Source organism: Pongo abelii, chromosome 23 (assembly GCF_028885655.2).
Source record: "Pongo abelii isolate AG06213 chromosome 23, NHGRI_mPonAbe1-v2.0_pri, whole genome shotgun sequence".
NCBI classification, from domain to species: Eukaryota; Metazoa; Chordata; class Mammalia; order Primates; family Hominidae; genus Pongo; species Pongo abelii.
Window position 1 is genome coordinate 40125578 of NC_085929.1, and position 21117 is coordinate 40146694.

At 44.9% G+C, this 21117-nt stretch overlaps 1 protein-coding gene and 1 long non-coding RNA gene across 7 annotated transcripts in view; one reads left to right on the plus strand and one right to left on the minus strand.

Annotated features, from left to right (window-relative positions):
- Positions 1 to 21117, minus strand: part of LARGE1 (LARGE xylosyl- and glucuronyltransferase 1) — a 769194-nt gene that overhangs the window by 443477 nt on the left and 304600 nt on the right. For all 6 annotated transcript variants that reach the window (XM_063722909.1, XM_063722906.1, XM_009234297.4 and 3 more), the window contains one exon: positions 7053 to 7176. In XM_063722909.1, coding sequence (XP_063578979.1) covers positions 7053 to 7176 — 124 coding nt within the window. The remainder of the gene's footprint in view (positions 1 to 7052; positions 7177 to 21117) is intronic.
- On the plus strand, positions 11463 to 19862 carry LOC129052729 (uncharacterized). The gene is made up of 4 exons (XR_008517872.2): positions 11463 to 11645; positions 15938 to 16002; positions 16174 to 16357; positions 18170 to 19862. It is a non-coding gene; the product is annotated as an uncharacterized LOC129052729 (long non-coding RNA).

Consider the following 21117-nt stretch of genomic DNA (forward strand, 5'->3'; position numbering starts at 1 on the left):
GCTTCCCAGGAAACAGATAGGGTAGGCAGCAGTTTACCCACCCCCTACACGACAGGAACAATGAGTCTGCCTCCTAAAGGACAGCAGGGGGCTGGAAGATTACAGTTTTCTAAAGACAACCTCTGCCATCCTCCATAGAGACCAGCACAAAGGCAATTAAGGATGAGTAGGAGGCCAATTTTTAGAGTCCACCATCAATATTTTCTGCAGCCACAGTCCTGAATCTCACTTCATCATCTTTCTGATGTTGGTAACAAGCGGGCATTGGGTCTAAGAGAAAAGGAGAAAAATTAGGGCTCCCAGCTAGACAGGTGAATCATGAAACAGCCACTGCCCTGCCGCTTCCCTTCCTGAGCTCGGGATCAGGCGCACCCCAGTGATGGCATGGGGGTGACTTTCTGGGCCAGCTGGGGCAAGATCAAAGGCTGGTAGACATGTAGGGCCTTGTCTGAAAACTGGCAAGAAATGTTTCCCTGATTTAAAGGCAACTGTCTAGAGTGATGACTGTTAGTTTAGAACAGGATCCTTGAATGGAAGTGACAGGGCCATCCCCATCCTCAGCAGCATCCTTAGAAGGGCTCCCTTTTATCCCCTACAGGAAGTACCATTCCCAGCAGGCCTTCCATGCAGGGGCCATGCTTAATGTACTGGTTCTTCAGGAACAGCCAGAGAAGGAACCCACCCCGCCAAAAGCTCAGAGAGTCCTTGTCTAGACACAATGACAGTAACTTAGCTGAAATAAGCTGCAGAGAGGGAAACAGGACATAGGAGAAAGGGCACAGATCCTGGAGTCAGACAGTTCTGGATATTCATCCTGGCTCTGCCATGTACCGGTTACATGATTTGGAGTTAGTTAACTCCCCTATGCCTCAGTTCCTTTGTATGTACAATGGGAATAATAACAGGACCTAGTCCATAGAGGTGTTGTGAGAAACAGACCATGAGAGAACCATGTAAAACATGAGAAATGAAGTAAATGATTATTTTTTTATTATTATACTTTAAGTTATGGGATACATGTGTAGAACATACAGTTTTGTTACATGGGTATACATGTGCTATGGTGGTTTACTGCACCCATCAACCCATCATCTACATTAGGTATTTCTCCTAATGCTATCCCTCCCCCAGGCCCCCACCCCCTTACAGGCCCCAGTGTGTGATGTTCCCCTCCCTGTGTCCATGTGTTCTCATTGTTCAACTCCCACTTATGAGTGAGAACATACAGAGCTTGATTTTCTGTTCTTGTGTTAGTTTGCTGAGAATGATGGTTTTCAGCTTCATCTATGTCCCTACAAAGGACATGAACTCATCCTTTTTAAAGGCCGCATAGTATTCCATGGTGTATATGTGCCACATTTTCTTGATCCAGTCTATCATTGATGGGCATTTGGGTTGGTTCCAAGTCTTTGCTATTGTGAATAGTGCCGCAATAAACATACATGTGCATGTGTCTTTATAGTAGAATGATTTATAATCCTTTGGGTATATACCCAGTAATGGGATTGCTGAGTCAAACGGTAGTTCTGGTTCTAGATTCTTGCGGAATTGCCACACTGTCTTCCACAATGGTTGAGTAAGTGATTCTTAAGCAATAGATGTTAGACCACAGCCTGTGGGATCCAAAGTCATGGAAAAGAGGAATTTTGAATTCAAGTGCAACTCGACAGTGGTAACCAACAGTCATTCCCCAGGGGCTGTGGCCCCTATCTTTCAAATTCCCTTAAGATCTCCAATACATCCATGTCTACTGAATTATACAATCCTCTATCTCATATCATTTCTTTTGGGAAGGGAAAAGTCGAATATCAGCATCAGCACTTGTTAGCAGCCTAATCTTAAGCAAATGCTCTTCAACCCCACACTTTAACTTAAGTGAGGTGGAGGTAATCGTACTTATCTTTCCAACCCCCAGGGTCATCATGAGAAATGAGTGACAGCACGCATCATTGACAACGCTCTATGCAAAAATAAGTTCTCCTCCTGTAGACAGGAGCTGCATGTTTTGAGTGGAGTTCAGAGCAGAGGTACCTTCAGTCCTGGTAGCCTGGACTTGGAGGCCGGAAACAAACGGGCCATGTAAACATCGGGAAAACCAATGAGCATTTCACAGGCCACAGAGATAGGCAGGCTGAGCCATCACTATTTGCAAATCCCCACTAATTGGTCATTACAGAGAGAAGTGTACCAGTCCACTGCGAATTTCCCACAGTTCATTTTTAATCATGCACCAATCCCTCACAAATGTCCTGTTCCCTATTACTTCATTCTCCAGCACTAACAGATATCATAAGGGGCCCACAGGAACATTTCTGAGAAATGCCATTTCCAACAGCTGTACAAAGTGATTTCTTGGAGCTATATCAAGGGAGGCCGTCACGTGTGTCTGCTGAGGGTACCATCTGACATGCTTCCTGAATGCAACTGTGGAACACAGCACAAGTCCATTTCTCTCCTGTTCTTCCTCCTTCCCTAAGGTCATCTACTGGATGGTGTTTTAATGTGTTTCCTTCCTAGCATACCTGTCATGGAAAGACACTCACTCACCTGTCCCAGAGCTGCTCTTAGGAGGTGGGCTGGTGCAAATGGAGCTGCCTTATCTATGCGACTTCAGGGTGGCTGGTGGGCAAACTCCTGGCTGCCCACACAAGCCTCTGGGACACAAATAGGCATTAGGAATGTGGTGACCCTGGGCTCTACAGTGATAAAGAAACATGAATTCCTGGGCCTGACAGTGATAAAGAAACTCTTTGCCATTGGTTTTATTATTCTTAGGGACCCAGCTCTAAATTCATTGTGTATCAGTCATTTAGTAAACATCTTTATAAGCCAGTCATTTAGCAAGCATCTTTATAAGTTTTAGCACACATCTATAAAGCTTCTTTTAAAGATGTTTTAGCAAACATCTTTAAAAGCCTCACGCCAGGCATTTGGGATACAAAGGTGGTGAAAAACAGATTTGGGACCTTATAGTATAGGAGACAGACAGACATTTATTAGCTCATCACACAAAAGCATGAAAGAATACCCTCTGTGTTGAGTTTATGGAAGAAATGTATGTGATTCTAGGAGAATATGTAACAAAGCAACTCCTATAAAAAGATAAAGGCAGGGAAAGTTTCCCTGAGTACATGTAACTTTAGCAAAGGAACTTGTTATTCATTAGCAATGGGGGAAAAGAAAGGAGGTTGGGGAACAGTTTACTAAATAGAAGAAATAACCTGTTCAAAGGCGCTCACGCTCTGGTGGGAAAGGAGCAAAGTGAATCTGCAGGACTGGAGGGTGAGGAAGGACGCAAGTGTTGCAAGAACAACTTGGAAGGAGGCAGGAGCCAGCGTCTGCAGAGAGATGCGACTCGGTTAAGAACTGTGGCCTCGGCTGGGGGCAGTGGCTCATGCCTGTAATCCCAGGACTTTGGGAGAATGAAGTAGGCAGATCACTTGAGGTAGACGGATCACTTGAGGTCAGGAGTTCGAGACCAACCTGGCCAACTTGGTGAAACCCCGTCTTTACTAAAAATATAAAAATTAGCTGGGCCTGGTGGTGCACGCCTACGGTCCCAGCTACTCTACTCAGGAGGCCGAGGCAGGAGAATCGCTTGAACCCAGGAGGTAGAGGTTGCAATGAGCCGAGATCACGCCACTGCACTCCAGCCTGGGTGACAGAGCAAGACTCTGTCTGCAAAACAAACAAACAAACAAAAACTGTGGCCTTTATCTCAGAGCAGTAGGAAACCAGGGAAGGTTTTACCCAGAGGAAAAGAGTGGCATGACTGCGCTTGTTTTTGGAAAGCTGACTTTTGCTACTGAGAGAAAAGATACGGGGGAGGAGAGGTGAGCAGTGGAGAGAAGAGACTAGTGTGAAAAACACTTGCCATCGTGCTGGGGAAAGATCACAGAGCATGGACTAGGCTGGTGCAGAGGAGGTGGAGTCACGCTAGGGTGTGATGTGGTTAGACCCAGGGCAAGAGAAAGGGACAAAGATGAGCTCTCAGTTCCAGATCAGCAACTAAGCAGATGCTGATACCACTGCAGAGGGGGCTGTCAGGCTGTTGGAGTAGGCAGATCATGGCTTTGGGGTTGTTGATCTGGGTTACATATAAACTAAAACACAGACAGACTAATAGATCATGGAGTCAGACAGGTCTGGGTTTTCATCCTGGCTTTGTCATGAACCATAGTTACTATTATTATGAAAAAATTACGTTTTATAAATACTTTCATACTCACTGTTGTACTGGATTCTGACAACACTCTCATGGGATTCAGGAATGTGAGAGAGACAGGTGGTTAATTGGTAGGGGAATAAAAAGCAGGTGTCAGGAAACTTTGATGAAGTCTTCGATAGTAGAGATCCGGTTAGAGGACAGGACTCTAGAGACAATATTCTTTTGAACGTATCAGATTGTATTTTCTAATTATTATTTTTTAAGCCATGAAGGATTTATTTTGGATGTATATACATATAAAAAACAAAGCCAGCACGTAAAGTAATAGACAGTTGGTCTCCCTGGATTAAAGTAGGCATGACAGAGTCAGAGCATCAATGTTTCCTCCCCTTCTCCCCTCTCATCCGAGACCTCATGGAAGGGGCTTCCAGGAGTGAATTCCAGTCCATGGTACCTTACTCCTTCAACTTCTTAGCTGTTGATGGATTTCACAACCGGCCACACCACCCAAGTGCATTTTAAGTCATTCTGGCCTTGGCTGCAAGTGGAATGAAGCATTTTTAAGAAGCTGTCATGTTGTGTACACTGAGCCATCTTATTTCATCCCTTCCTTTGTGGCTGACTCAGTCCCAAGCCATCTGAGAGCTGAGAGAACCAAGGTTCAAAACCAGTTAGAGAATTCTTCAGCGGTAAACCAGGATTTGAAATTAGTTTTTTCCTCAATCACTTTGTATTTTCTTTTTCTTTTTTCCTTTTTTTTTTTTTGAGGAAAAAAAATGATACAGTCATGTAGCCATGATCTTACCACTATGATTGTACCACATCATACTGCAAACCACTACAATTGTACCACATGCCAACTCTATCACCCAGGCTGGCATACAGTGGTACGATCATAGCTCACTGCAGTCTTGAACTCCTGGGCTCAAGTGATCTTCCTTTTTCAGCCTCCAGAGTAGCTGGGACTACAGGTGCAGTCACCACATCCAGCTAGTTTTTTGTAGAGACAGGCATCTCACTGTGTTTCCCAGGCTGGTCTCGAACTCCTGGGCTCAAGTGATCCCCCTGCCTCAGCCTCCAGAGCAGCTTAGACTGACTACAGGTGTGTGCCATCACACTTGGCTAATTTTAAAAATTTTTTTGTAGAGGTGGGGGTCTCACTATGTTTCCCAGGCTGGTCTCAAACTCCTGGGCTCAAGCGATCCTCCCCACCTCAGCCTCCTAAAGTGCTGGGATTACAGGCATGAGCCACTACGCCCAGCACACTTCGGTGTCTTCTTACAAAGTAAAGGGTGCAGGCTCACAGGGAACATGGCACTGGACTCCTACCCAAAGAAAGGCAAATGGTGAACACAGCGGCAGAGGCATCCTTCGGAACCAGCTGCTGCTCCTCCTCCCGTGTTGCTTTTCCCCCATGGTGTTGGCGCTAAGACCCTGGGAGACAGAGTGGCTTGCTTTCACCTTAATTAGCGCAGCAATTTGCTAAATTTTGTTTTTCCCTTTTTAAGAGTGTTAATCAATTTTAGCTCAGAATAGATTGGAATGGCACGCAAATTACCACGACAATCCCCAAATGCTAAATTCTGAACATCTCCATCAACCTCAGAGCCTGAAATATGTGAAAATCAGAAACTCTGGCCAGCACGTCAGTGATCTATTAAAAATGCTATGGCTCTAAAATGAAAAGATAATGGCTTTATGAGGTTTGGAACAAGCAATTTGCCAGAGTCAGCCTCATGCTTAGGTGTTGAGTCCTTCCCAAGGTGATCGGAGACAGAGCATCAGTGTATTTCTGCAAAGTTACATGTTCCTCTAATCACAGCAATTTGTTAAATCCACAAGCATTAGCGGGTACCTACTACGCACCAGAAATACAGAAAAGAATAAGATGCGACTGCTCTCCTCCTACCCCATTAAGAAGGGTCCAGTAGATAGACAAGTGAACAAAATATGTCTTCCTCTTTCCTGTGGAAGTCAGGCTGTTTCTTAAGAGGAGTTGGCACTGCAGCTGAGTCCTGAAGGATGAACAGGAGTTGTGGCAAGATAGGTGGGAAGGAAATATCAGATGGAAGGAACAGAATAAGCAAAGACTCAAACACAGAAGAGGGGGCAAAGGGAACCAGAGGTGTGCTCTGCTACTTAGAGTTAAAGGAATAGCGAAGGTTTACAGGAATGCCAGTGACAAGACCAGAAGTAGAATCAAGAGCCAGAATATACAGGACTTCTTAATCGGGCCGTGGGTCTCAACATGATGCAAGCAAAATGGCACTACAAAAAAAACTGCAAGGGGATGAGATGACCAAAAAGGTTTCATTTGGTTGAAACCCCTCCAGCCTGACATAACCTTTAATATTTATTCAGCAGTGTCTTTTTAAAGCACATTCAAATATATTCTCTCATTTGAACCTCTTAATTATCCCCATGAGTTTGGTATTTCATCCACCTTTTCTACTGATGAGAAAACAGGTCCAGCAGAGATGCGTGGTTTACTTTGTGTCTTTTGATCAGTAAGTGACAATACGCAAATTTAAACCCCAGCCCATGGGGGTCTGAGTTCAGCCGTTACTTCATTGGGTAATGGAACTCTCTAGATGACAGCTACCACAGACCACTTTCAGATTATACACCAGGCCAATGGCCTCCAGCATCTCCAGAAAGCTTTGGTGGTCAAAACTCAGAGACCAAAGTGGATTCTGTGCACACAAAGGGGTTACTTTAATACTTCGATAATAAAATCAGATTCTGGTGGCAAACAACCTCCTTACACCCTACACATTTTCAGTGAGGAGCTGAGATTTCTGGCATTGCTACAGTCTACTCAACCCCAAGCAATAACGCTTCCAGCTAGAGGAGATCACGGAGGTGCCTCCCCTCCTGCCCATACCTTGAGCTCGTCTGCATTGTAGAAGTCCACACGCACGGCGGGCACCATCCAGGTCTGGAAGAGCGTGGCCAGGATCTGCTCCGCAATGGAGTCAGCAATAAGGTGGAAGTGCAGAGGGTTCCGTCTGTGGGGAGTGTGAGAAGGAAGGGTCAGGCGGAGAGGTACGGCTCTTTGAATTACGGCTGCAAAAACACACTCTTCACAGTTCCTATGGCGGGGCACGTTTCTAACGGCAATTGTGAAAGTAGATCTGGAATGTTACGAAACCAGTGCTCACTGGTGAGGCTGCAGGAGCTGAAAAGGAGAGAAGGCATCTCACCTAACCTCCGTGATTCAGAGAAGTGACAACCAACCACCAATCACTACTGACACCCAATTCAGGCCAAACGCCATACCTGTTATTAGGATTCATTTTTTTCTGAAAGCCCTAAGTAGAGCATGTGTTAACAATGTGGTCAACCTTTATATCTGACTTATCAGCCTTAACACAGAAACACAACAACATAGGGTAAGTTTTTTAGACTGGCTGCAGGCGGCTGGCAAGAGACTTCTCCCATAGCACAGTGTAAGTTCTGTCTTCTGCTTGTTCCTCTCCAAAAGAAAACCAGGCTTTAAGATGGGGTCATCGGGAGCTCCCATCACCCATAACAGCCTGTCCTCACTTTTAATATTTCTATAGCTTTTATTCATCCGAAATAGACCACTTTCAGGTTTGTACACTAAGCCAATGGCCTCTAGCCTCTACTGAAAGCTTTGATGGCCAGAACTCAGACCAAAGTGGATTCTGTGCTAACAAAGTGGTTACTTTAATACTTTTGATAATAAAATCAGATTCTGGTGGCAAACAACTTCATTATGCCTTGAACACTTTCAGTTAGGAGCTGAGATGTCTGATGTTGCTTTTACTGAGGCAGCACCCAAAATACCAAGGAGCATTACGCAAGGGCAAAACTTCCGGAGTTAAATGAAAACGGGTTCCAAACCCAGGTCTGAAATGTATGAGTGGGAATCTTGAGCATGTCACTTACCCCTCTGCACTATTTCTACATTCTGGAAAATGTGGAGAAAGACCTTCTCATCAGGCTGCTGTGTTGATTAAATAAAATAAGAAGTGCAAAATACGGCACATCAAAAATAAACATGGGATAATAATCAATAGCAGATGCGCCCTACCGGCTAGATACAAAGCAATACGTCAGTCAAGAACTACTAGCATAAATACTATTGTGCTACTACAAATAATGACATAAAGTGTTACGCCATGAATGAGTACCTACTAGAAATAAAGCACTGTGGGAAATACAAAGATGAGAATGACCTGGCCCGCTGACCTCAAAGAGCTCATACTGCTCAGAGACAGACAAGCGCAGTTAAATACAAGCACAGGGCAGAATGTGATAAGGACTACAAAAGAACACAAAGTTCCATGGGAGTAAGAGCAGCAGCCAATTCTGACGGGGTCAGAAGGATATGTAAGAGGAGAGGGAAGCTGTGCCCTAAAGGGAAATGCAGGACTTTGACAAGAGAAGGCGGCAGAGGGGATGCAATCTGAGGAGAGCAACAGGAGACAAAGGCTGGGCCCAGGGTGTATTAGGAGTGGGGGTCGGGGGCGGAGGGGCTTAGTAGGGCTCCAGGGTTGGAGCGGAGAAGGACGGACACGAGAATGCAATGAAAGTTTACTTAAAACAGTTCGGGCCGGACACCGCAGCTCACGCCTGTAATCCCAGCACTTTGGGAGGCTGAGGCAGGCGGATAATGAGATCAGGAGATTGAGACCATCCTGGCTAACACAGTGAAACCCCATCTCTACTAAAAATACAAAAAATTAGCTGGGTGTGGTGGCACATGCCTTTAGTCCCAGCTACTTGGGAGGCTGAGGCAGGAAAATTGTTGAACCTGAGTGGTGGAGGTTGCAGTGAGCCAAGATTGCGCGACTGCATTCCAGCCTGGGCGACGGAGCAAGACCCTGTCTCAAAATAAATAAATAAATAAATAAATAAATAAATAAATAAAATAATAAAATAAATAAATAAATTATAAATAAATAAAATAAAATAAAATAAAAATAGACTGGTCTTCAGGGAGGTGTCGGGGGCAGGACTTCAGGGAGGTGTTGGCCTTTTAGCTCTCAGCCGTCGGCATGGTCACTCCTCACACCTGTCCTATGTTCCAGACATACAGACCATCTCTCAGTTTCCCACCCCCTACCCTGTGCTCTCTCTCCACCGTGGGCCTTATCATATTTAGCTTGCTCTGCAGGGAACTGTCCTGCAGTTGCTCATTCAATAAATCCTCACTGAGTACACCCTATTTGTCAGGGGAGAGCTGGATGCTGGGGACACAGTGATGAGTCAGACACACCCGCACCGTTCCTGCCGTCATGGAGCTCACAGTCTTGCCCACCCTGCACCTCCACATTTAGCACTTGGTTATATCTTAGTCTGCCTTAGGACCGCCATCATTTGCTCCTAGGATCCTTTCCTGACTACCCACGTCTAGGTCAGGGGTCCTTCCTAACTGTTATCCCAGCCATACGTACCAGCCTACTCATCCTTATGTAGTGGTTGCCTGTCTACTTGTCTACATCCCTCCTGTGAGTCTCAGCAAGCTCAAAGATCACATCAGACACGTTCAAATGAACAGACCCATGATCTACAGCTCAGTGCCTAGAAAAGAGTAGGAGCTGAATAAATGAACTGCATGGATAGATGGGTGGTGAGTTGTGGACAGATGAGGGGAACAGATGTAGACATGTCATTTAGGAGAACATTAGACTTGGTGGATGTGAAATGAGAATCTGATTAAGACACTGTTGGCCAGGTGCCGTGGCTCATACCTGTAATCCCAGCACTTTGGGAGGCCAGCGTGGTCGGATCACCTGAGGTCAGGAGTTCGAGTCCAGCCTGACCAACACGGCAAAACCCCGTCTCTACTAAAAATACAAAATTAGCCGGGCATGGTGGTGGATGCCTGTAATCCCAGCTACTTGGGAGGCTGAGGCAGGAGCATCACTTGAACCTCGGAGGCAGAGGTTGCCGTGAGCCAAGATCGCACCATTGCACTCCAGCCTGGGCAACAACAGCAAACCTGCATCTCAACAAAAAAAAAAAAAAAAAAAAAAAGTGTCTATCCCAGGAAGAGCAACAAGGAAGCTGGATCTAGAGGATTTCAGGAGAACAGAACTTAGATATGAGAAAAAAAAGAGAGAGGGAGGAGCAGAAGGCCACACTGGGGTTCCTGGGTGGGTGGCAATGGCTCCAGGACAGGGGATACAATGAGAAAGGCACCTTGGAGGAGGACAGTGAGTCTGGGATTGGGCACACCAAGCTGAAGGCGGGGATGGCAAAGCCAGTGCTGCTGCTGAATGGGTGGGTCTAGACATGAAGAAAGTTATTACTCAAGGCCAACCCGCCATACACATAACAGGTGCCTAAGGGTAATAAACTGAATAAATGAATCAAAAAGCAGTCAGCACTACAGAATTTCCCCATGGGACCCACTGCCTGAAGACTGCAACTTTCCTATAAAGTTATCTATGCTCATCATGCTCAGGGGAAAGGGGCATACCTTCCCTACAGCTTCCCTAAATGCCCTATAAGCTGCCACTGGGCCTTGGTGACACTTGGTGGCATGAAGGGACAATGCTGTGTTAGCCCATTGGCCAGTGGCTTAGCTGAGGGCCAAGTCAGAGGCAGCAGGACAAAGTCACCGGGGAGACAGATGGTCCATTTGGCCCTCAGTGTTTCCATGACTGTCTCCCAAGGCCATAGTTGCCATAATGGATTCTTATTAACGGAGAATGGATAAAGGTAAGCCTATATCGTGGTCAAGTTGCATGTTCATCTACAGTAGAGGGGCAGCTTAATTTTAGCCATGGGGTGACAATAATAAATGGACCAAGCTTCTTATATTTGCTCTAACGCATCATACTTTCCACATTTCTGTATCTTTGCTTGTGCTGTTCCCTCTCCATGGAATGCCCTTCCCTGCTTGGAAGCCCCATGAATTCCTGTTCATTCTTCAAAATTCCCTTTGTAAGTATCTCCTCCTGGACACCTTCTTTGAGCACGTCCTTGTGTCTTTCTCCTGCTAACTCTGCACCTTGTGTGAAAAGCTCATCTGCCATCTGTAGCAAGGCATTGTGATACGTATTCAAACTGCTGGCTCCTTGTCCCTACTGTGAGACCACGGAGGACAGAAACCATCTTTTCATCCCCATCCACAGTATCCAGCAAAGAACCTGGAGAATCATGGGTCCTCAATAGATATTCCTGTAACAACAACAAAAAGCCAATGCCCCTCCTTGTATTATCACTGTAACCACCATCATAAGAGGGCAGAAACAGTTGATGGCACAATCTGTATCAACAGTTCGGAGTTTGGGCTGTGTTCTAGAATGCCTGGCTTGGCATCCTGGCTGCAGTACCTACTGAGTGACTGTAAGCAAGTCACTTCATCTCTCAAGGCCTCAATTTCCTCATTTTCAAAGCAGGAATGAGATAACGGGAAGCAAGGAATATTATATTGGATAACAGTGAGGATAAAATGACATAATAATCATAAAGTGCTTAGTAAAGTACTACCTGATATATGGTAAGATTTCAATACAGGTTATCTATTACCAATATTAACTTATGATACTGCTTTTTTTCTCTACTACTTCTGCATCGCGTTTTTGATGAAGTATTTTCAATTAGTTCTTCCAAGCACAGACAAAAAACGGGCTGAATGAATATCCAACAAAGAGCTATTAAGCAATAACTACATATAAGTTACAACAGGGATACAGGTGATGAATGAGCTACGAGTGTTCTCTTCAGGCAGCTTATGATCTTGGAGAGTCAGAGGAAGACAGAATACAAAACACTCCACAAACGTCAGAACATGGATGCGCCGCTGTGCTGGGCTGCCACATACAACCACAGAGCTTGAGAATGGCCCACTTCCCAGGGAGCCTTCCACATAGACCAACAAGTAATATTATGCAGGACACTCTTAGAGTTAGATGGAGAACAACCTGCACAACCACATATGACAACTCTACAAGGAGGAGCACAAAAGCTACATGATGGTGAGGGTGAAAGAGATGACTTTTTGGTAGTGAAGACTCTGGGAGGTTTCCATGAACTATGTGGCAATTAAATCGGAGCTCTAAATGGGTAGAGGAGGAGAAAGGGAGGCATTCAGCAGGGAAGTGCAGTTGACCGTTGAGTAACATGCGGTTGAACTGTATGGGTCCACTGACATATGGATTTTTTTCAACAAAACCTGGAATGGGAAACCCAGCTATACTGAGGGCTGATTTTTCCCACAGGCTGTGATATAGTTTGGATATTTTTCCCCATCCAAATCTTATTTTGAAACGTAATCCCCAGTTTTGGAAGTGGGGCCTGATGGTTAGTGTTTGGGTCATGGGGGCGGATCCCTCATGGCTTGGTGCTGTCTTCATGATGTGAATTTTCTCAAGATCTGGTTGTTTAAAAAAAGAGTTTCTCTTTTTTTAAACACTTTCTCTGGCTCCCACTCTCCTCTTGCATGTGATGTACCTGTTCCTGCTTCACCTTCTGCCATAAGTAAACACTCCTTGAGGTGTCCCTAGAAGCCAAGCAGATGCTGGTGCCATGCTTGTACAGCCTGCAGAATCATAAGCCAATTAAACCATTTTTCTTTATAAATTATCCAGTCATAGGTGTTTATAGCAACGCAAGAACAGCCTAACACAGAAAAATTGGTACCAGGAGTGAGATACTACTATAAAATATATGAAAGTATGGAAGCAACTTTGGAGCTGGGTAACGTACAGGGGCTAAAAGAGTTTGGAGGGCTCAGAAGAAGATGGGAAGATGAGGGAAAGTCTGGAACTTCTTATAGACTGGTTTAATGGTTGTGACCAAAATGCAGATAGTGATAAGGACATTGAAGTCCAGTCTGACAAGTTCTCAGATGGGAATGAGGAACTTATTGGGAACTTGATTAAAGGTCGCCCTTGATGTGCCTTAGCAAAGAACGTGACTGTATTGTGTCCATGCCCTAGAGATCTGTGGAAGTTTTAACTTAAGAGTGACAACCTAGGGTATCTGGCAGAGGACATTTCTAAGCAGCAAAGTGTCCAGATGGAGGAGCAAAGAAATGATCTAAAAGTTGGAACTTAAAGAGGGAAGCAGGGTGTAAAAATTTGGAAATTTTGTAGTCTAACCATGTGGAAAAGAAAGAAAAGGCTTTTTAGGGTGGTGGTGGGTGGTGGGGGAGAAGAACCCACAACTTGCTAGAGATATTAGCATAACTAAAAAGGGGCCAGGTACTGACAGCCAAGACAATGGGAAAAAGGCCCTGAAGGCATTTCAGAAGTCTTTCAGGCTGCCCCTCCCATTACACGCCCAGAGGCCTAGGAAGAAAGAATGGTTTCCTGGGCCAGGGCCAGGACACCATTGCCCTGCACCACCCCAAAAGGCTGCTCTTTGCATAGTGGCCTCTCCAGTTCCAGCCTCAGCCCAAAGGGCCCAAGATACATCTCAGGCTGCAGCTTCAGAGAGTGCAAGCTATAAACCTTGGCAACTTCCATGGGGTGTTAAGCCTGTCAGGACGCAGAGTGCAAGAGTGAAGGAGGCTTGGCAGCCTCTACCAGATTTCAGAGAATGTATAAGAAAGCCTGGGTGCCCATGCAGAAGCCTGCTACAGGGGCAGAGCCAACCAGAGATGTTCTATTAGGGCAGTGCTTAGGGTATATGTGGGGTTGGAGACCCCACACAAAGTCCCCTCTGGGACACTGCCTAGCGGAGCTGTGGGAAGGGGGCCACTATTGTCCCCATTCTAGAATGGTAGATCCACTGGCGACATGCACCTTGTGCTTGGAAAAGCAACAGACACTCAACTCCAACCCATGAGAGCAGCTGCAGGGGCTGTACACTGCAAAGCCACAGGAGTGTTCCTGCCCAAGGCTTTGGGAGCCTGCCCATTGCACCAGTGTGCCCTAGGTATGGGACATGGAGTCAAGAATTATTTTAGAGCTTCAAGATTTAATGACTGCCTTGCTGGGTTGCAGACTTGTGTGGGGGCCTGTAGCACCTTTCTTTTGGCCAGTTTCTCCTTTTTGGAATAAGAGTGTTGACCTCATGCCTGTACCACCATTGTATCTTGGAAGTAAATACTGCGTTTTGATTTTACAGGCTCATAGGTAGAAGGAACTCATCTCCAGATGGGACTTTGAACTTGGGACTTTTGAGTTAAGAATGGAATGAGTTAAGACTTTGGGAGGCTGTTGAGAAACAATGATTGTAGTTTGAAATGTGAGAAGGACATGACATTTGGGGGGCCAGGAACTGAATGATATAGTTTGGATATTTTTCCCCCACTCAAATCTCATGTTGAAATGTAATCCCCAGCGTTGAAGGTGGAGCCTGGTGGAAGATGTCTGGGTTATGGGGGTGGATCCCTAATGGCTTGGTGCTGTCCTCACAATACTGAGTGAGTTCTCATGTGAGCTGGCTGTTTAAAGATTGTGGCACCTCCCACCCTCTCTCTTGCTCCTACTTTCACCATGTGATGTGCCTGCTCCTTTTTCGCCCTTCTGACATAAGTGAATGCTCCCTGAGGCCTCCCCAGAGGCCAAGCAGATGCTGGTACCATGCTTGTGCAGCCTGCAGAACTGTGAGCCAATTAAATCTCTTTTCTTTCTAAATTGCCCAGTCTCAAGTTTCCCGCCACCCACCCCCAGTGAAAGAGTTTCGCTCTTATTGCCCAGGCTAGAGTGCAGTGGCATGGTCTTGGCTCACTGCAACCTCCACCTCCCGGGTTCCAGCTATTCTCCTGCCTCAGCCTCCCATGTAGCTGGGAATACAGACGCCCGCCACCACGCCCGGCTAATTTTTGTATTTTTAGTAGAGATGGGGTTTCACCACATTGGCCAGGCTGGTCTTGAACTCTTGACCTCAAGATCTGCCTGCCTCGGCCTCCCAAAGTGCTGGGATTACAGGCATGAGCCACAGCACCCAGCCTCAGGTGTTTCTTTATAGCAACACAAGAACGGTTTAACAGGGGTAGGTGACATAGGGCTAACTACAGGACTTGAATATATGCAGATTCTGGCTACGTGGGTTTCCTGGAACCAATCCCCTCTGTATACCAAGGGACGACTCTGATAGAGTAAGAAAGGAACAAAGGTGGTAAAGTACAGAGCAGGTCTGTGAAAGAACAATAGTCATATTTGGGTGGATCATAAAACAACATTTACTGGACACCTACTTCATGCCAGAAATAGGGAGGATAAAAAGAAAAAAAGAGAGACCATGTCTTCAGGACAGACTGGGCTAGAATGTGTGAGTTCCTAGGAACTGCAAATTTCATTCTCTAAGAGAAACAGCCAGACAAGGTTTGCAGGCTCGGCAGGCAGCAAATAGAAGTTATAATTCTGGGAAGTTTTAACCTGGTTGCAGAGCAGAAGGTGGACCAGTGTGGGGTAAGAGGAGCAAGCCCTTAAAGAAAGATGCTAGGATGGGGCTTCCTCCTTCAATCTTCTTCTGCCTCTGGTCTATTTAAAGCATCTGTCCAGAAGGCAGAGTAAATCCAGAAAGAAACTCACCCTTCACCTTTATGGCAATACTAGGTGTCTGCATTGTCAAAGGGAATAGTGGGTTTCATTAGCTTCCCTGAGAATATACAAATGCTTAATCAGAAAACACATGAGCCCCTCAGCCCAGGTGACAACCAAGACCTTGGCAGTTTGCTGATATTGTCTCAGCAATCAAAGGCAGGCTAACTATCAGCAGCTTGTGTCTGACTCCTATCAGACAGCATGCTTGAGGGGTTCCATTAATGTTCCACTTTGGGTGCCATCGTAAGAATTTGGGCCCAGACTGCAGTTCCTGACAGTGGCCTTTTCCTTTTAGGCTCACCAAGCCATGGCACAAGCACCTGAAAATACCGCCCAGACCACCTTTCTTGGAACTTCTGTGTAAGCCGAAATAGTTCCCCTGAGCTTTAACCTGTAAATCTGACTGTCAACCAGATGGCCCCACTTTCACATCCCACAGGTCCCTGGGAATCAAGAAGCACCCAATTACAATGCTACTACACACAAGTTTCTTTTATTTTTGGAAACACAGTTTTCACTCTTTTTGCCCAGGCTGAAGTGCAATGGCGCGATCTTGGCTCACCGCAACCTCCGCCTCCTGGGTTCAAGAGATTCTCCTGCCTCAGCCTCCCGAGTAGCTGGGATTACAGACATGTGCCACCACGCCCGGCTACTACACACCAAGTTTCTAATGATTTGTGGAGTGTTTGTCTGGAACCTGTCTCTTCTTTAGAATGTAAGCTCCTTGGGGACAGAGACTGGGTCTTGCATTCATTGCTGCATCCTAGCTCCCAGAGCACCGCCTGACACGGTAAACAGGGGCTTGGGTTTATTCTGGAGGACTGCATGGATGAGTGGCTTCCTCAATTTCCAAAACAGAAATCAGTTTTCCCTCTCCTGGCCCCTTACACAGGTTTCCCCTTGAATTTCCTGCCCGGGTTAAAGGTGCCTCATTCACCCAGCCTCATAAGCTAGAAATGGGGGCATGCCCTGGGCCCCCTCCCCAGCTATATGCCACACACACAATCAACCTCACGTCCTGAAAGGCAGCTTAGCTTAATGGTTAGGAGCTGGGTCTTGAAAGCAAAACTGCCTGTTTCTTTTCTTAACGTGGTTCTGTCAGGAACAAATGTTGAACCTTGGGAAAGCTTCTTCACCTCTGAGTCTCAGTTTCCAAATCTTCAAAACGGGCTTGATCATAATAGCTCCTGCCTTATAGTTATTGTCAGATCGACTGAGCTAAAACATATGCAGCACTTACAACAAGGACTGGCAGGAAGTGAGGACTTAGTGAATGTTAGCTTCATTATCCTATCCAACCTTGGGGATATCTCATGAATATATTCACTCTTTTTTCTCATGAATATATTCACTGTTTTTCTGACTCTCTTACTCACTCTGATATATCCTCTAGCCCCTAAGCCATATGCTTGCTCTAATGTAATCACACAACCCCTTGCTCACTGTACAATATATAAGCCCCAGCCTCTCGCATGGAGCAAAAGAGACCTTCAACGATCTTACCCTGTCTGTCCCTCAAAGCTCATGTCTTCACACCACTTCCTTAAACCCTGCACTCCAGCCATTTCTCCCTCAGTTCTGCCTGTGACCAGCTCCTGCTCCTCCTTCAGGAATAAAGTCAAGAGCCACATTCCCAGGGAAACCTTCCACAGTCACCCCATCCAACGCAGCCCCATCTCCCCCATCACTCTCCATCCCACTGTCCTGTCAGATTTCTTCCTAGCATTTATTATCACTGGAAATCTCCATGTTAACCTCCAAGACTACCTCCCACCCTCCATGAGACTGTCAGCTGTGGAGGATAGAGCTTCTCCAGCTTCACAAAGTACCTCCTCTCTTGTTTACTCTCTCTACAACCCCAGTGCTTAGAGAGCATCTAGCTGGTCTCGGGTGCAGTTCCAGGGTTGAGCATGCCCTCCTGGCAGGCTTGTGCCCATGCTGTTGCCTTTTCCCGGACCATCTACACTTCACCCCGCTAATTGCGTCTGGCCTTCTGTTCTCAAGTTAGACACCACGGCTCTGAGGAGGCCATTCCACGGTGTCGGATGCCCTTCTTAGTGGCTCCAGCTGAGTCTGTGCTCAAACCTTAGTTCAGATCTTTGAAATAATCGACTATTTACTTCTTTGTTCCCTGCTAGATAGAATCTTAGCATGGGTGCTTTATTTTGTTAAGAATCTTATCCCTAGTTTTTTTTTTTTACAGCCCCTTACAGGTAGAAACACTCAGTGATTGTTTAAGGAAAGAATGAATAAATGAACACATGAATAATTACCAAAAAGATCCAAATGCCCTCAGTTTGACACAATTACCAAAGAGATTCAAATGCCCACAGCTTGACACAATTACCTGGAAGTTAGGTACAGAGGCACTTAGAAAAAAATGTAGGAGCAAATCTTTTAACATTGGGTTAGGTAATTGTTTCTTAGATATGATCCCTGAAGCACAAACAATGAAAGAAAAAAATAGATTTCACTGAAATAATTTTTAAAAAACCCTTTCTCTTTTTCTGCTGTCTGCCATGTGAAGATACAGAAAGAAGGTGGCCATCTGCAAACCAGGAAGAGGGTCCATTCCTACCAGATCCTGATCTCAGACCAGCACCCTGATCTCAGACTGCCCCAACTTCAGAACCATATGAAATAAATTCGTGTTAAGGAAAAAAAAAAAAAAAAAAAAAAAGGAAGGAATTTTGTGCTTCACAGGACATGATCAAGAAAGTGAAAAACTACCAGAGTGGGAGATAATATTTTCAAGCATATATTTGATAAGCAACCTGTATCGGCAATATATAAAGATACTTTACAGCTCAAACAATAAAAGGACAAGTAAGCCAATAAAAATTGAGCAAAGGATTTAAATAACCATTTCTCAAAGAAGATATACAAATGGCCAACAAGCACACGAAAAGACATTCAACATCATTAATCATTAGGGAAATGCAAATCAAAACCACAATAAGCCACTTACCCACTAGAATGGCAAAAATAAAAAAGATATATAACAAACAGTGATTAAGAATTTGCAGATATTGGAACCCTCAATGGTTACCGGTGGAACTGTAAAATGAAGCAGCTGGTAGGAGAAACAGTTTGGCAATTTCTCAAAAAATTAAGCATAAAAATAAAAATATCTATAAAAATATGAAAACAGATGTCAACACAAAAGCTTATACAGAACATTCTTAGCAGAATTGTTCATAATAGTCAAGAAGTGGATGGCCGGGCACTGTGGCTCACGCCTGTAATCCCAGCACTTTGGGAGGCTGAGGTGGGTGGATCACCTGAGGTCAGGAGTTCAAGACCAGGCTGGCCAACATGGCGAAACCCTGTCTCTCCCAAAAACAAAAACAAAAAAAAATTAAAAAATTAGCTGGGCACGGTGGCAGGCACCTGTAATTCCAGCTACTTGGGAGGGTGAGGCAGGAGGATTGCTTGAACCCAAGAGGTAGAGGTTGCAGTGAGCTGAGATCACACCATTGCACTCCAGCCTGGGCAACGGAGCAAGACTGTCTCAAAAGAAAAAAAAAAAAAAAAGAAGTGGAAAAAACTGAAATGGCCATCAGCTGATGAATGGATAATACAATGGGGTATATTCATACAATGGAATATTTCTGGGTAATTAAAATAAATGAAGAACTGATACATGCTACATCAGGGATGAACTTTGACAACATTCTGCCAAATGAAAAAAGCCAGTCCAAAAGACTAAATACTGTATGATTTCACTTCCATGAAATGTCCAGAACAGGCAAATCCAAAAAGACAGAAAGCAGATTAGTGGTTGGTATGGGATGGGAAGAGGAGGAAATGAGTAGTATTGGGGCTGGGGATTTCTTTTTAAGTTTATAAAAATGCTCTGATATTAAATACTGAGGATAGTTGCACAATTCTGTGAATTTACTAAACAACCACTACATTGTACACTTTTAAGAGCAAATTTTATCCTATTTACTTATTCATCTCAGAGTAATAGATAAATATTGGAATGTTGGTCTGACCTGCATATTTGGGAGAGGGAAGGAGGCCTGCTCTGCTTCTGTTTCTGGGCTTCCTTCCCTAGGGGGATGTGCTAAGCAGTAAATGGTGTGCCCATGTGGGAAACCCTGCAATTGTCCAGGCTGGCCTCTGACTGGGAGGTAAGTCCAATTCATGGAGACATAAATGAGAGCCCTATTTGTGGCCACAGTCGAAAGAACATCCTATACTCAAGACTAACGGCAATAAAGGAGACTTATTTCATTCTTTATATGTGTGACTTCTGAGCCTTATTTCACATTTGGTTCCTAACTCAGGAAGGTAAGAAATAGTTTTAATGACAGAGCCCTGCAAATTCCAAAATCAGCCAAAGCCTATGAGTCTACATCCTATTCTCTTTTGTTCAAAGGGAGATTAGCAAGAGTTAGACAGATGTTAAGGACATATTTACACCAAAGAGAATTTCTCCAACCGCAGATAATAAAAACTCATTCAGAGGAATAATTTTCTCAATATATGATTCAAGGCTATTTAGTTTTATATTTGTGTAACATCTAAAATAGTCTTTTATGCCAGCTACCAGTTATAAATACACTTGCGAGCATTGCCTGAGGCCCCTTAGAAAAAGCTTCTGCCTGGCCAGGCCAGCTTGGGTACACATCTTAATATAGAGTGGTCCCACATAGCATGCCTGGGTTACTGCAACCCACATATTGCTGCAGACATCAAGTGTGGTTCACAGACAGACCAGACCACAATTCTACACCAAAGAAGGAAGCAAGTGTGTGCTTCCTCTCCAGCAGAGCCTGCAGACTCCACTCTTAATGAGCAACGCTTCTGCTCCCTCTGGTTTCCTTAACTGCTCCCTTGTTCCAGGCTGAGGTGCAATAAATATGGTACTACAAAGAGGCAAAGATGATTAAGCCATTGCTTTCTTCCTGCCTTTCTTTCTTATTTTGTCAGGAACGTGCCACGGTCCCTCTAAGGCAATCTAGGGCCTGTTTCCATTAAAATATACAAGGACATTTGAGCTGAAATAATCTTTAATTATTAAGTTTACAATGCAACGGCAATCTTAGGAAAAGAAAGCGCGTGTGACAGCAACTTGAATTCTCAGTGAATCTGTTGCACTTACAGATTTAATAGGACTCATTTCAGAAAATCACCACAGCCAGAATGAGAGTTTTTCAGTGAGTCCTTCATTTGAGAGTGGCCAAGTGCCTTTGATGATATGCGAAGATTCAAGGACAAGTCAGTGCCATATCAGCAAAGCTTTCCAAAAGAGAAGAACAAAGCAACTTTCAAGAAAAATCAAAAGGCCTTGTAATGCAGTAAAAGCAGCATGGATTGTAGGGGCTGGCAGAGTCCAGGTTGGAGACTGATTCATCTGTGACCTTGAACAAACTATTTAACTTCCCTGAGCCTTGGTTTCCCCATCTGTTTATGGGGATAATGGCACCAGGTCAGGATAACATTCAAATACAATAGCCCACGTGAAGC